The sequence below is a fragment of the Sclerotinia sclerotiorum genome, genomic scaffold, assembly GCF_000146945.2.
Source record: "Sclerotinia sclerotiorum 1980 UF-70 scaffold_7 genomic scaffold, whole genome shotgun sequence".
Classification (NCBI taxonomy): domain Eukaryota; kingdom Fungi; phylum Ascomycota; class Leotiomycetes; order Helotiales; family Sclerotiniaceae; genus Sclerotinia; species Sclerotinia sclerotiorum.
In genome coordinates, this window is record NW_001820829.1 from 43,170 (window position 1) to 59,241 (window position 16,072).

General features: G+C 44.1%; 6 protein-coding genes across 6 annotated transcripts; 2 read left to right on the forward strand and 4 right to left on the reverse strand.

Moving 5' to 3' along the window:
- Positions 1 to 66: 66 nt before the first annotated feature.
- Positions 67 to 2,237, reverse strand: SS1G_05629 (ATP-dependent RNA helicase DED1; the record flags this gene model as incomplete). The annotated part of the gene is made up of 3 exons (XM_001592658.1): positions 67 to 96; positions 164 to 2,021; positions 2,089 to 2,237. 3 exons carry the CDS (start codon positions 2,235 to 2,237, stop codon positions 67 to 69), a joined length of 2,037 nt encoding a protein of 678 aa, XP_001592708.1.
- A 2,013-nt stretch (positions 2,238 to 4,250) lies between these two features.
- Positions 4,251 to 4,978, reverse strand: SS1G_05630 (hypothetical protein; the record flags this gene model as incomplete). The annotated part of the gene is made up of 3 exons (XM_001592659.1): positions 4,251 to 4,702; positions 4,758 to 4,915; positions 4,977 to 4,978. Coding segments are annotated over 3 exons (612 nt in total).
- A 484-nt stretch (positions 4,979 to 5,462) lies between these two features.
- On the forward strand, positions 5,463 to 7,202 carry SS1G_05631 (rRNA processing protein RRP9; the record flags this gene model as incomplete). Its single annotated transcript, XM_001592660.1, has 1 exon — positions 5,463 to 7,202. The coding sequence occupies one exon, from the start codon at positions 5,463 to 5,465 to the stop codon at positions 7,200 to 7,202; it is 1,740 nt and encodes a 579-aa protein (XP_001592710.1).
- A 758-nt stretch (positions 7,203 to 7,960) lies between these two features.
- Positions 7,961 to 9,622, reverse strand: SS1G_05632 (hypothetical protein; the record flags this gene model as incomplete). The annotated part of the gene is made up of 2 exons (XM_001592661.1): positions 7,961 to 9,208; positions 9,245 to 9,622. 2 exons carry the CDS (start codon positions 9,620 to 9,622, stop codon positions 7,961 to 7,963), a joined length of 1,626 nt encoding a protein of 541 aa, XP_001592711.1.
- An 849-nt stretch (positions 9,623 to 10,471) lies between these two features.
- SS1G_05633 (predicted protein) lies at positions 10,472 to 10,636 on the reverse strand (the record flags this gene model as incomplete). The annotated part of the gene is made up of 1 exon (XM_001592662.1): positions 10,472 to 10,636. One exon carries the CDS (start codon positions 10,634 to 10,636, stop codon positions 10,472 to 10,474), a length of 165 nt encoding a protein of 54 aa, XP_001592712.1.
- A 1,539-nt stretch (positions 10,637 to 12,175) lies between these two features.
- Positions 12,176 to 14,927, forward strand: SS1G_05634 (hypothetical protein; the record flags this gene model as incomplete). Its single annotated transcript, XM_001592663.1, has 2 exons — positions 12,176 to 12,356; positions 12,406 to 14,927. 2 exons carry the CDS (start codon positions 12,176 to 12,178, stop codon positions 14,925 to 14,927), a joined length of 2,703 nt encoding a protein of 900 aa, XP_001592713.1.
- Between the last annotated feature and the right edge of the window lie 1,145 nt (positions 14,928 to 16,072).

Consider the following 16,072-nt stretch of genomic DNA (forward strand, 5'->3'; position numbering starts at 1 on the left):
TCTAAACAGTACCGAAATCGAAATGAGAATTCGAAATAGGGACGAGAAGCGTTTTTCAGTGATGTTTTACCACCAGCTTTGGCCACCACCAGCAGACTAAGAAGAGGAGTTAGTGATTGTCGTAGAGAGCTAGAAATAAAGTGATGATAAGGGTTTAACTTACTGGATTGCCATAGGCCCCACCGCCACCACCGTAGCCACCACCACCATATTGTCCTGGTGGAGGTCCGTAGCTAGCTGGAGCAGGTGGGCCACCAAATCCACCACCACCACCATATCCACCAGAGGCTGGAGGTCCACCAAATCCACCACCTCCATTGAAACCGCCACCTCCTCCACCACCAAACTTACGAAAATCACGGTTTGCACCACCACCACGTCCACGACCACCTGATCGACCTCCTCGACCACCACCGAAACCAGCACCTTCACGAGCAATGTTCTCGAGGAAAGCTGGGATCTCTTGGTTAGCCTCCTTCAAAAGTTCGATGAGATCACGAACGACACCGCGGTTTCCACGGTTGAAGAATGCGGTGGAGATACCAGTGTTACCAGCACGACCTGTACGACCAATACGATGAACATAATCATCAATATCGGTAGGAAGATCGTAGTTGACAACGTGAGTAACGTTAGGGATGTCCAAACCTCTGGCTGCGACAGCAGTTGCAACGAGGATTGGGCATCGGCCGTTTCTGAACATCTCAAGAGCACGTTCACGCTCACGTTGAGTACGATCACCGTGAATGGAAGTGGCAGGGAAGTTTTGGTTGATCAAGAAGTCCGACAAGGAATCGGCCATGCGCTTAGTTTCAACGAAGATGAGTGTAAGACCAGCACCGTGAGTGTGGAGAATGTCCAAGAGGACAGAACGTTTGTCAATGTCCTCAACGTATTCAACCTTCTGGGTGATGTTCTCAGAGGTAGAACCAACACGACCAACAGACAAGAAGACGTAATCCTTCAAGAAATCACGGGCGAGCATTTGAATATCGCGGGGGAAGGTGGCTGAAAACATGAGAGTTTGACGGTTTTGAACACCTGGCATATCTTCACCCTCGACAATTCGTCGAATCTGTGGTTCGAAACCCATGTCCAACATACGATCAGCCTCATCGAGAACCAAGTACTTGATGTTTTGGAGGGAGATACGGCCACGCTCAATCAAATCGACAAGACGACCTGGGGTAGCAACGAGAAGATCACAACCGCGCTCCATTTGACGGAGTTGGGAACCAATATCAGCACCACCATAAACAACACAAGGGCGAACCCAAGATCTGTAGGCGAATTTGCGTGATTCATCGAAAATTTGGGAAACAAGCTCACGAGTGGGAGCGAGGATCAAAGAGGTTGGGTATGCCTTTCTAGTGCGTCCAAAGCTTCCTGCAGCATTGGCTGGAATGGGAGATGGACCGGTTTGAAATGCTTGAGACAAGATGGGGAACAAAAAACCACCAGTCTTTCCTGAACCAGTCTGGGCACAAGCCATCAAATCACGGCCACCCATAACAATTGGAATAGAGTATTTCTGAACAGGGGTTGGGACTTTGTAATGTGCCAACTCAATGTTCTTGATGAGATGGTCATCGAGTGGAGGGTTGGTGAATTTGAGAACTGGCTCAGGAACATCTTGACCAGATGCTTCAACTGGGATGTCATCGTATTTCTCAAAGTTGATACCGGTTTGTTGCTTGGTTGGGTCATCTGCAATACCGAAGAGCTCACGTTCTAAACGAGCATTTGCAGGACCAGCAATGTGTTTTCCATCTCGCCATTGTCCATCTCCACCACCACGAGCTTGGCCAGCACCACCACCAGCACCACCAGCACCACCGGCGCTACCAGGCCCACCAGCTCCTGCCGCAGGGTTACCATAAGCGTTCTTGTTGAAGGATGGAGGGCCAGATGGGTTCCAGTTATTCCCACCTCGTGGCGCACCATTTCCGCGTGGGGTGAAGTCGGGAGCGTTAGCCCAAGAATCGCCTCCAGCTGGACGTGGACCATTAGCGTATCCGTTGCTAAAAGAGGAAAGTGTTAGTATATCGATCATTACAAAGCTATGCTAGCGAAGGTCCAATAACTCACCCTTGAGGAGCCCAAGCACTGCCATTCAAGTTTGCTGGTGGACCGGCTGGAGCAGGGCCACCCATCTTGCCTCGCATGTGGGGAGGAATATATGAGCGTGGTTCACCACCGTTGAGGTTGAGACCATTCATGTTGAGTTGATCCGCCATATTGAATAGAATCTAGAAGATGGTACTTTGTTATTCGTAATATTGATGTATCGGTTGAAGAGGTTTCTTCGTGATTCGGTCGTGGTATTATCGAACAAATTAGGTGACTTTGGAAAGTCGTCTTGTAAATTTGAAACCTCGTGTGAAAAGACAGTGAGATCGTAATCAGAGACCGTAAGAAGATCTTAAAATTGAAGATGAAAATCTAAAAAACCGAAACTCAATCGAAACGATTCAAAAGAAAAATCTTCCGGGATAGTTTGCTTCCGTTCGTCTTTATAATAAGAAGAGTAAGGAAATGTGAATGTTGACACAATCGTAAAACTCTTTTACGTCGTTTTGATGGTCTTCGAAAGAAACTCTCAAAGACAGAAACAAGAAAAGAGAAAGAATTGATGAGGAGAGTGAGGGGAGTTTTGATTTTTGGGTTTTTTTTTTAAGAGGAAGAGGGTTTGGAAAGAAGAGAGGAGAATTTTGTAGATTTGGATTTTACCCAAGTTTGTACGGGGAGCAATAAATAAAGCTGATTGAATCGTGTTGAAGGCAAAAAATTCAAAAATGACTTTAACCGAATGCAGTTAGAAAGTACAGTAAGATTTAACGCTAATCTTTTACTGACATCAAGTTGTCCCCTTCCATCCAAGGTTTTTAATTTTAGTTGTGCCTAGGCAGGTACTTGGGTCTAAGCCTTGGACTAAATGTATAGAACGGTGTATATGTTCTTGCTACTTTACATATCCAGCCGTCTACTACCTTCTCAAGTAACATCCTCATGACACTTTCAGAGTTCATCGGGGTTATCATTATATAAAGTCATGACTAGCTAGGTAGAGAGAGGTACAACAAATACATTGATATATACCTAGTGACCTCCCTATACCTCCCTAAGTATATTCTCTATACCTAACCCCCTACTGGTATCAAATACTAGTCTTAACATTCTAGTCTATGTTATATCTGTCTAATGCCTACTTTATTCCCAAACTTATTTTTCTTTCTTCTCTTTCCTTTCTCATCATCTATCCGCCTTAGTCCGATGTTCACCCGAAAGATCCTGAATGACGTCGCATATTTACTACCTAGTAGGTGTGTTTCAGTTTGAGCATCTCGGGCGACTATACTCACATTTCAGGCAGAAAACGGTTTTGAAGCTCTTACTAGGTATGAGGAGAAGCTATTGAATATGAGCCTCTAGATAGGTAATACCATCACATAACCTCATAACAGCGACCTAGAACTTATGAAATCGCCTTGTAAATATCACAAGCCTCTTAACACCTATCTTCTTGACACACACAGTTCTTTGAATCTCCCCAAATTCGAACACCCTCTCTACAACCCCCAAATATATTTCCATATGAGCCTTTTCGACGGAGTGAAAAGAAGCATCGATAAAGTAAAGAACCAGCCAGCCCTAGGTTATCGACAGACATATCAGAGGACCATGAATGAGAGACTCATCTAAAACTTCTGACGGCAGAAGAAAACCAAATTGATTCATCGTGAAATATACTGGATACCATATTTCCACATCATGTCTTGGAGAATTCATCTTATTATTGGGAAGCATCAACCTCGAATATTGTATTTGATGACTACGTGTTTGTGTTATCAAAGATCATTCGTTCTAGTAGCATGCAGCGATACATGAGTGATGGGAAAGGGGAGAAGGTGTGGAGAAACATCTTACCCAACGCCTACATGATTTCAAGCGAATGGGTAGATTGAGCCGCATCTGCGCAGTCTTTCGAATGTGTCTTGATTATGAAGGTAGTCGCAATGTCAGCGGCTGCCACACCCATGGGATGGCCAGCGGAGCGTCATTCAAAAGCATTGACAATTCTAGAGTATGTCCTTGGATCGAATCACCGCCCATCTCCTCAGAAATAATCAAGATAGGTATCGCCATTTGATGCCATTTGATGCCACGCTAATATACACCCATGCCTTGGTTCATAATTTATCTCCTGTCATAAAAGGCCTCTCATGCCCATTCATCCTCAAAATGATCCCTTAAGGACAATCAATTCTCGCACTGTCATCATAATCAAGTTCCTTGATCCCCTCCTTCGTGATAACCTTCACAGTCATGCCCTTGAAATCAATCGGCAACCTCCTCTTCAACTCATCCGTACACATCCTCAAAACTTTCATTCCTTGTTCAAAATCAATATCTGGATGATGATGTTTATCGAGAATCGATAAGCAGTAATATTGTGCGTAGCCATGAGCTGCATATGGGAGGGGTGCAAGTGATGCCAGGTAGTCGAGCCAATATAGGCTGGGCTTGTCGGTGATTGGATCAACACCGCCGAGAAGAAGGTTGACGTTGTATGGTTTGCGAGAGCGGAGGGATTGTGCTAATTCACCACGGACAAAGTGGGCGACGGCAGATGGGGAGAGGTCAATGTTGTTGCGCATGGAGTAAAGTTGAGCGTTGGCTTGAATGTATTCTGCGAATTGAACTGTGAAGCGCCAATGTTAGCATTATGTTGTGCTACACGAAATTTGGACAGTTACTTGTATCTCCAGCCTCTCCAGAAAATGCCATCAAAGTGTGTTGGTTTAAAGTTCTTGTCTTGTCATCGGAAGCTTTGAGAATAGTTGCACCTCTCATAGCAGCTTTTGAGGCCGCAATGAGGGTAAAGTCTTTGCCAGTTATTCCAAGTAAGACCTCCCTAAGAGATCATGACATGCATTAGTAGATTTTCGCATGAAGATTGCAATGTTCACACTTACATGCTGATGTTGTTCTAAAGTTGAATGATGAAGCTTCAGATTGTTATAACTAGGGAAGTATTGAGACTTTGGAGCTCCAACGCGTGTAGCTCTGGCTGCCTCATCCAATCCGGCGCTAGTAGACTTATGACTTAGCGCCAAAAAGCTTAAAAGGCTACCATTTCTGAGGATTGAACTCATCGATTGATTAAATTTTCAATTTGATCATTCATTTTTCTGGTTCAAATATATTAAAATGATACTCATACGTAGAAGTACCTAATTTCAACAAATTTGTCTCTTGTCTCAACTATTTAGTAGGTCTGTAGATATATCTATGATCTCAGGTTTAGAGATGTGTCACGTGTGAACGTCTCCGTTCTGGATCCACCAAATCCCTGTCTCGAAATTCTGCGGCAGAATAATTCCCCAAAAAAATTATTTCGATAAGACAGACATTTTCAACCTCTCCCACTACGAGCTTCTTTTTCCACAACCACTCCAACTATGTCCTCTTTCTTTACAGTACCCAATGCTCAAAAGAAGAGGAAACGCAATGACGCCCCAGAAATACCCAAGAAAAGATTAGCAGCCCCGTCGAGAACCCCAGCAAAACAATCAAAACCTGCGAAAAGACCCCAAAGAGATGAGTCGATTTCCGGGAGCGATTCCGAGAGTGAGGGAGGTCAATTGGATGATAATGTCGCAGAAAGTTCCTCGGAAGATGATCTAGCGCGAGACGGAGAGGAGGAAACTGCGGCAGAGCGCAGGCTGAGACTTGCGGAAAGATATTTACAGAATATTCGGGAAGAGGTAGCAGATGATGGTGTTGGATTTGATGCCGAGGACATTGATCGAGATCTAATCGCCGAGCGTTTGGAAGAAGATGTTGCGGAGTCGAAAGGAAAGATATACAAAACATTGGCAGACGAATTAGAATTTGGGGAAGCATCGAGTTGTCATTTTAAGAAGGATTCGCATTCGTTCACAGGTGTAGCTACATGCGTGCCGCATGTGTACACTGTGACCAAGGATATGTGGCTGGTCAAATGGAGGATTCAGGATTTACCACGGGACCAATATCCTCAAAAGAAGGGCAAAAAGAAGAGTAAAAAGCCACCACCACCGCCCAAGAAAAAGCCTACCTTGGTAGCTTCAGTGCGAGGAGACCAACGAAAGTCAAAAGTAACATCTTACATGGGACATACCGACGCCATCATTAGTGTGGCTGCATCGCAGGACGGTAAATTCGTTGTAACTGGTGGAGTGGACCGTAAGATCATTGTTTGGAATGCAGAAACCTTGCGACCCATTCGAGTCTTTTCTCAACATCGAGACGCCGTCACAGGCTTAGCATTCAGAAGAGGCACAAATCAATTATACTCCAGTTCTAGGGATCGAACAATCAAAATATGGAGTTTGGATGAAGGTGCATATGTCGAAACGTTGTTTGGTCATCAGGATGAAGTCGTGGACATTGCTTCTCTTGCACAAGAACGTTGCATATCAGTTGGCGCTCGAGATCGTACGGCCCGTTTGTGGAAAGTGGTTGAGGAAACACAACTTGTTTTCCGTGGTGGTGGGAGCGAGAAGAAATCTCGTCACAAAAATAACCCGAACGATCTCCGTACTCTCGAGGGCAGTATCGATCGTATTGCTATGGTTGATGAGGATATGTTTATTACCGGCGGTGACAATGGATCGCTCTCTTTATGGACTATCCACAAGAAAAAGCCAATTTACACATTAACTCTTGCCCACGGAGCAGATGAACCGATAAAACCCGAAGAAGCGTCCGCTGAGACAGACCTCGCCAAAAGGGTGGTGCCCCGCCCCTCACCCCGCTGGATCACCGCCCTAACCACGATCCCGTACTCTGACGTCGTGCTAAGTGGCAGCTGGGATGGCGTAGTCCGAGCCTGGAGAGTAAGCCACGATAGAAAAAGCCTCGAACCCATAGGTCCCGTCGGTCGAATCTCTGATGCCACTATGGAAGGAACGGATGCAGGTGTACATGAATCTCAAGCACCAGCGCGCGGCATCATAAACGATTTATCGGTTTTTGAACGCGGCGACAGGGGGAAGGATGGTGTATGCATCGTCGCAGCAGTAGGAAAAGCTCATCGTTTGGGTAACTGGCAAAAGACGCCAGCAGGGAGGAATGGAGCAGTGGTATTTGAAGTCTCGAGGAAACAGATTACTAATAATGTAAATGGCCATGCCGATGAAGATACGGGGAAGGCATAAACCTGCATGTGATTGTTTGTGTGCAATTTATAGCTGGAGATTAATTGGCTCGGAGGAGTTTTGTGATACAAAAGGATGGATGCATGATATCTTCATTTGTCCTTAGGTTTCCCTTGCTTGTATGTATGAAAATAGGGTATATATACCGCTCAATAATGAGTTAGCTTCTAGCTCTTGAGATTCTTGATCTAAATGTGTATGTGACTGTTGTTTTGCGTTTGGTGCCCATGTTTGTATTTTGAGAATGTGAACATGCTTGTACTAGTAATGTTTTCCCCTCTCCTGAACTCATTTCACTAACCGAGCACTATCAAATCATCCGCTCTTATGCCTGGCTAGTTTGTCTACTTAAAACGCAAACATTGAAAATGAGGGATCAATTAGAAGACTTGTCCTCTTCTGGGCATCACGTTCTGTCAAGAGTCATCGGTGGCAAGGCAAGGAATTGATCAAGCAGATTTGTACTTCACACATGACAAATTTTAATTACTCCCTAACTTTGACATTCAAATTTCCTGGTATCATTCCTAACTATAATTTACAACACGCTTATCTCGCATCTAACATCTCTTCTTACCACTTCATGCTCAATCGGCATCTATCCACTTGCTCAGTTTTTTCGTAGCCTAAGAACAACTGGTCGATCTAGTCCTACGAGGAAAGTCGAGAGAGTGTTTGGAGATGTGCATAATAAATCTGGAGCCGAATCATTATCTCAGCCTTGTCGGGGGAGTATCGAAATGGACTTTGGGGTCCCACTAAATAGCCTTCCCCTTCCCCTTCCCCGCAACTTCCCTCCTCTTTTCCCAAACCTGCAAGTAACTCTCTCCCAAATGCAAGAATTCTCTCTGACCTCCTTCCACAAACAAATCTTGTACTACCTTCCACTCTCCGGTCGCTTTATCTCTTAACTGCACCTTCCAGCTCCTCTTTTCCGATTCTCCCTCTACACTATCTTCTCGCCCCCTAACTGCTTCATGTACTATGTTTGCAACTAAATCGTACCATATCGGCTCACCAGGTCTAGCATGTTTCATATCAGGTTCAATATATGGTGACATATCTAAATTGCGCGCGTCGAAAGTGACGATGGTAGGATTGCGTTCATCGACGAATTTGTTATGAGAAAAGCGTTTTATGTGGAAGAGGAGGAAGGGCGGAAGTGGGTGAAGCAATCGATAACGTTTGCGCATGTTGAGATGCTCTTGGGCTTTCAGACCATCGTATTTTGCGAGTATACTGGTCAAAGGGATTTGGGGAATGATATTTCGTTCTAATTCATCTTGAAACAACGGCGCTGCGGGTAAATCTAACGTCAGTAGCATAAATCTACTAACATCTGTCTTGACATCTGCATCTTCAAACCGTAATCGATCACCAGCGTCGGCTTTGGCGGTGATAGCTTGAGATTCGACTTTCAGTTTCCCTTGGAATATCTTTTGGATTACTGAAGAGCCGGGTTTGGTTTTCGACCCTCCAAGTGCGAGATGTAGGTTGTTAAGGAACCAAGAGAGAAAATCGACGGGGTCGGATTGGGTGGTTAGATTGAACTTCTTATTGGATTTGAGGGAGATTTCTTGGAGAAGTTCGTGAGGAGAGACGTGAGATTTGAAGGCCCTTGGATTCCATATTTTTCGAAACAGGATCGACACACGTTTTATGAGTTCCGGTTTATTACGAAAGTCCTCCAACAGAAAAAAATTTCGAAGTGGTGGTACATGGGAAAGTGCTTGTATTATTACATTGAAATAGTCGTTGTCTTTGATGTTGTTCATGCCGACAAAACCTGGTATATATTCTTTGCCAGACAGAGTCCACGAGGTTTTAGCTTCTCGATCCATAGCCATGACCTGCTCTTTTGTGTATGTAGGATCAGACACAAACTTTATGTCATCCAAGCTCTTATTTTTGACCTCGTAACCTTCTGGCAGAACATAGACTTTTTGTGTTTGCATGTTGATGAATACGTGGTGCCCTACTTCAAGAGCATGGAAATATGCATGAGACTTTGTTCCTCGTCCCTGATAGTACTTTCCACACACTAGACAAGCGTATACATTGATGTTTGAGAGGGAAATGGAGCAAAGCTTCTCGAAATCGAAATCGAGTACACTGCGGTTTATGGTATCGAGGTATAGATCATCATAGCCTTCCATTGGAGCCTTTTCTCGAGGAACCACAACTTTCAACTCTTCATCCTCAACTTCAAGGTCTTCCATTCCATTTTTTAAATCCTCCTCATCTTCGATGTGCACCGGCCTAGGCTCTACCGTCCTCTGTCGCTTGGGGGTGGGTTCTGTTTCTGGGTGCGCTCCATTAATCGAATTCTCCTCGTCAGTCTTCGGAACGGCGGTCGCGGAGTCGTCATCGCGTTCTTTGCGCTTTCTGGTCGAGATATCCATATCCGTGGCACTTGGCATGTTGATCCGAGAGGTAAAGTTATTTGGTTATAGGAATATTTCAAGGCATTTGGGGATGGAAGTGAACCTCGCTTGTTATTTATTTGCAGCCTTGCGCTAAATTTTGGGCCTGGTGGGCTTGAAGACACAGCTTCAGGGGCACGAGCCACACTATATGTCCATCATCACTTTGAACAATACTCGAGTAGTTTCACTCAAAACAAGAGCATGAGAAATTGTTATCTACCCCCTTTTATAGCCTCATGAATAGCGAAATGAAGCATTTTTCTTATAGAATTCATTGTACATACCATCAATGTCAAGGTCATTTGGGAATAGTTAGCAACATCTTGAATTAGCACTAAGGTTAAGACTTCATTCCTTGCGATTGAGTTCAAGTGAGCTAGAGCTAGCACAAAACCTCTTAGATCATGATCAATAGTCATTTAGAGAACCCTCTTTCCTAGAAAAGGTGCTATCATTATCTTCAATTAAACTTTTTTGAATAGTCCTTTCAGAAAGCCCTTGTCGGCAGGGTAAAAGGTATGGCAGTTGTCATGGTATTTCATTGAATTGAACATTTGAACCATCTAGATTTTAAGGCAGTACAAGGCGTCAATGTTTAAAGTATAACATCTACGAGGTACTTATCTAATCATCAAGCCATAGAAAAATGGAAGTCATCATATTGTGCCAGCATCTCACGTTGGTCACTTTGAACGTACCATTACACTCGGAAATTGAGATGCGAAGATTGCATAAATTCCAAACACCTATCCTCTTCTCATGGCTTAGAAAGATATGAGCACCTGCCTACTGTAGATTTCTTTTCTGAATGCATCCGGATGGTTAGAAGACAGCGGTAGGTTATCACTCCGTTCTAAATAGATGAGGGAATTTTTCTGCTTTTTCGTCTGCTAAGTACTTGGCGTGGGGGTTACATGACATGACTCTGTAGACTTTCGGCAGGTCAACAAACACCAGTGGCGTAGGTCTAGCGATGGTAATTGAAAGTAACTTGCGGCGATAATTCATTTTTAGGGCTGAGATTATGGTTGCGGACTGCATCACTAGCGTTGTACCCGAATAGAGTGATTAGCAACATTTAGTTCCGATTTCTGAGAGGATTTGTGACAGGCAGTTGTATAAAAACGATAAAGTTTCTACAAATACCCAGAGATAGATGGTCAAATAATGAGGGGCCCTGAGATCTTTGCCGTGCAGTGCCAAGAAGTATAGTCTATAGAATGGTAACCAATCTTTTTGGTTTGTGCAACCATAAAGCTAGAGCGCCACAGTGCCATCAAGGCAGGGAGCTGCTAATTTAGAAAGCTCCTGCGTTGAAGGAGAAGCCAGAGATGATCGAAAATAGGATAACTATGGGGGAACGAAGAGAACGAAACCCTGGAAGAATCTTCAAGTGATTATTTTTTGTCACTCATGATTTGAGGATGAAAGCCTCAATCCCCAAACTCCTGCCTCACCTCCACCTTCACTACAACCCTTTGAGTCGAATATCTTCTATGAAGACCTAAATCATTCTTATGTTTAAACCGAGCCTGTTACCTTTAAGATGTCAATTCATTCTCAATCACATTACTAGAATACATTCCGCAGCTTATGTACAATGAAGCTAGATTAATTTGAAGCTGAACCCAGGAGAGACGACGATTGCTTTCAAAATATCAACGCATCTCGATATATAATACTACCAGTGAACGTCATCTAGTACTATACTACTGTTATGGATACGCATATAAGTCCGGAGGTTGTCCCTGGTAGCAAGGAGGGTTGGTTAAAAGACCAAACAAACATTAAACGTTAAGCGAATATATCGTCTAATCTCGCAACATTGTCATTTACATTGAAGATATTGTCATCTGAAGGTTATCGTCGCACGCCAGTTCATCTTACATAAAATAAAACAAATGAGTCACGGCTGCCGTATTTAAAAGTGGTTGTTGTAGAAATGAAATTGTCTAAGCCCCCAGCCAGAAAACATTCACTACGCGATAATGGCAACATTGAGCAAGTTTTTACCTACAGCTTTACCAATTATGCCATACTGAAACGTTGAACCCCAAATTATTCACCTTCATCCCACTAGCATGCAGTACCATGATTTGATTCTGTATACTTATTAAAGAGTCCCGCTCTTCAACGACTCCATCGATCTTACAACCCCAAATAATTCAATAACAAGACCCAACTTGACAAATACAAAATTTTCCCAATTCTTTTGCTACTTCACAACATATTCAAAGCTTTCTGAAGTTATTAGAACCGTGTTAAGAGAATCATCTTGGTACCGATCAACCTTGTTGCCGTTGCGAGTGAGTCTTTCGATCTATCCATCGATAGTTGCACAATATTCATCACAGACTTTGCTAATTAATCACATCAAGAGACTGCATTACATACAATACCATAGCCTTTCCATACTTGGCATACATTTTGATTGCCAAACACATTGTACATCAGTACGAACGTCAAGAGTAAGTTTCCTTGTTTTGTTCACAGTCCTACACTATTTATTGCGCACTTGGCTAATCAATTTTATGAATAGAGAACAAGATGCCCAAGAATATGGACAATTTCGTACCAAGTACGCCACCAGCTCTTTTCATTCCAAAGAAGAAAGAAACTCCGCCTAAACTCTCGTTGAGCGACATGCTTGCCGCCAAAGAAGCTGCGAAATCATCTCCCAAACAATCTGTCGCAGTTTCTGAGATGTCAGGAACTGCTAATACCTATGGTATTTTATTGAATCCCAGTGTTATCTGATCTTGGGCTAATTATTCAAGTATTTGGTGCTGCTAGTAATGCTCGTTCACCTAACGCCTTTCGGCTTGGAGCAACAGCAAATTCTCCAATGCCTACGACAACTATGGCTCTCGATGTCGAAAAGACGCGCAAGCTTGAGAAGGAAATCAAACGACTCACTCACAAGCGGGATGAGTCTTTGAAGGAGTTGAAACGAGAGAGAGCTATTAGTGCAAAGACAATTGCAGACCTCACAGTGGTAATCCAAACTGCTGAAGCCAACAGTACACAGATAATCGCAGACTTAAACACGGCAATTAACATTGTTGTGGAAGAGAAAAATGAGTTTGAAAGGAACTATATGACCGTCTTTGACGCTCTCAGCCAAGCAAATGACACGGCAGATGAGGCAAATTATCATGCCGATCAATGCGATGACAAGGTCAAACGCTTAGAGAGGGAAAAATCGAACCAAAACACCATTAACCGACGCTTGAACGAGTTGATAAAAGATCTGAGGGCCAAGGTTGGCGGCTTTGAGGACGTGATAGAAGTGAAGTTGGATGAAATTCAGGTAGCAGAGACAGAAGTCAGAGTCAAGACTGAAGAGTTAAAGGTGTCTCAAGGCGAACTCGAAGCCGTGAAGCTAGAAGCTTCCAGAATTTCCTTGAATCATGAGCAGAACGATGCAGGTGATCGTCTCAAAGCTCTTGAAGGGGAGCATCAAGAACTCGTCAATAAACTCCAAGGGTTGGGAGACGAGAAGGCAAAGTTGATGCTTGAGGGTCAGACTATATTGAATGAGCGAGACCAGCTCAAACTTCAGCTCAACGATGCTGCTGTCAAAGTCAATACCCTGCAGCAAGATCTCGTTAGAGTTCAGACTGAAATCACGCAAGCTCAGCCTCGTATTTGGGAACTTCAGCGGACAGCAGACAGAGCTACTGCCTTGCATATCGAGAACAAGTCACTCGGGAAAAAACTTGAGCAAGCCAATTGTGACCTTGCACAAATAAAACTTAACCATGCACAAGCTATCGAAGCTAAAGATCAGATTATCTCCGACAGCAACCACGCTCTTCTCGATTCGAATCCCAAAGATACTTCCAACGTGCAGAGCGAGCTCCATAAATCAATTGAGGAACTTCAAGCCCAGAATCTCATTCAGGCGACTGCTCATCAGAACGAGATCGCTGTATTTGAAGCGAAGATTATTGAGTTGTCTGAAGGTCATGAAGCAAAGTTACTTTCTCTGCGGGATTCCTATGAATCCATTGTCACTAACAAAGAGGAGACGATTGCTCAAGCGAAAGCACAAGCTGGGTCTGCTGATAAAGATGTCGCTTCTCTCAAATTCGATCTTTCGAAGGCCAGGGGATCTGCTGATGTTCTTCAAATGAAACTCTACACACTCCAAGGCGATCTCGGTACTTCCCACAAAGTTGTGCTTTCTCTTCAAGGTGAAGCAAAACATATGCGGAATGAATTCAATGTCCTTAAAGACGAAATGACCTCGACGCGAAATCTCCTCGAAAACGTCAGCCAGAAGACGGAGTCAGTGAATAAGCAGTTGGCGGAAAAGAAAGAAGAGCTTGAGGCAGAGAAGAGTGCTCACGAGGCTACGAAAGCCATACACGCTGCACCTGTCGATCAACTTGCCAAAGAGAAACACAGCTCAAATTCTGTCGTTACTGCTAGTACCAGACAGCGAATGACTGTTACCCGTCGTACCGCCTTCCACCCAATTGGACCCCCAGTTATCGATGAAGAGGAACCTGAATTCATGAATGAGGATTCTCTTTTGCCAGTTCTTCCAGCCAAAATTACGGGCTGCAGGGGTGTAGTACCAGCGCTGATTCCTCGTTTTGATTTTGAGGATGAAAAGTTATTTTCACCCAGTCCTGAGGAACGTCTCGAGTATGCTAGGTTTGTAATCAGGGAATTTACTCACCTAGAAATTTCGAAGTTTCAATCTATGAATAGCGTACCTGTTGACGTCACCATTTCTGATTCTGTTACCGATTCTGTTCTCAAGGTAGAAGAGCCTATAGTCAAGGGTGATCTAACACAGGCGACTGAGGAGGAAAAGCAGAATGCAGAAGCTCCTATAACCTCATCAGTGGTTGTTATGGCAGCAGCTCCTAGGAAGAAGCATGTCAGAACTCCATCTGCAATTTCCCGATTTTCGCTGGTCCTCTTCTTCCTCTTCGTTATCTCGTTCATCGCCATGACCACAAAGGTGGCTCCTACCAAGAGAGGACCAGTTTTGTCGATTGGAATGAGCAGTGCCATAGCCAAAACTACGACACCGCTTATTTCCACGACTATTTCTACAGATCCCATAGTGGCTACGGTGACTATCGTGGTCACAGTCTCTGTAGAAGAGCCAAAGTCGACGGAACTGGTCGCTCCCGTCTCTTGGGACAAAGTCTCTTTACAAGTACTTTATCCTACCAGAATATTGCGACTCGGTGAACATATCCTAGAGAGTACCTTCCATTATTGGAAGACTCTCGAGGTTCGGATCCTCCGAGTCGTCAATATTTTCCGCCGTGGTGATTAAATCATGGAGCTTTTGGCAAGTTTTTACTGTGCCACCATGCGTGCTTTAATAAGTCGTTGGTGCAGTCCAAAAAGTTCCGTCGATCTGATCTAAGCGCTGGTTATTCTTTTGGTATCATTGTACTTGTTAATTGACAAGCCCCAACGTTCTCTGCTCCCTTTAAGGCTGAGAAGTGGTCCACGGTGTTACTTGACAATTCCTACTGCCGGGTCGCACTCGCAATACGCTCCTACCTGGCGCCTAGGTATACCCACACTTCTTCTGGAACGACAAGGCAACAAGATGGTACACAATGCTTTCATTTTCCACTTCTATTTTGCGAACTTCAATCCATGTACTACTCCAAATCAGTACACAACAAATTCTGCCATACTCGTCAACTTCACTTGACTTTAATTTTTTCCATTTCGATTGTTTATCACCATATATTTTTCCGAACTTCTCCAAAGCCTCATTTCGACCCCAACATACTACTTCCTATTATTCACATTGCGTTGAAAGGAGTAGTAGGCCTAGAAATGAATACAAGCATGGGGGCATGGAGCACGACAGGAACATAAATATTGGTGATGAGCAATCGAATTGTGGGAAGCATTCGAGTTTGTTGACTATGACAGTAAGTTAGCGATAGAGTGGAGAAGTTCAAGTATGAAGGCCGTTCCACCACTTTGAAAGCCTCGTTCCTGGGAGACTTGGACCAACTTTGTCAAGAAAACGCTTTCTTTCTCCTGAGGGCTTTAGACTCCGCGATGTCCGCCTTTGGCCTGGTTCAACCATTCGCACTTCTTTCCCACAACTTCTGTTGTGAATTAAAAACATAACACCATTTACCACCTATGAGACACCACATCCAGTGTCGTTCGATGTACGTCGTCGTGGGATAACCTGGTATATACTATCAAAGTTGCACGTCGCCCTTCGCTGGCTGCTGAGATGTGCAGGGGTGGTTGAGTTTTCTAGCTTTCGATTTTACTGGCCTAGTCAGCTCTGCTGTCTTCAGAGGGAGTGTCGCTACCTTTTCACTTACGAGACACCGCATTGACCCCTCTTCGAGGTCACTATTTCCAGCAAATTCTGGGTGTTGGAATGAATTCAGGCCACCTAGAAAGAAGGAGGAGGTGATTACATGATTTAATCCGGGAGTG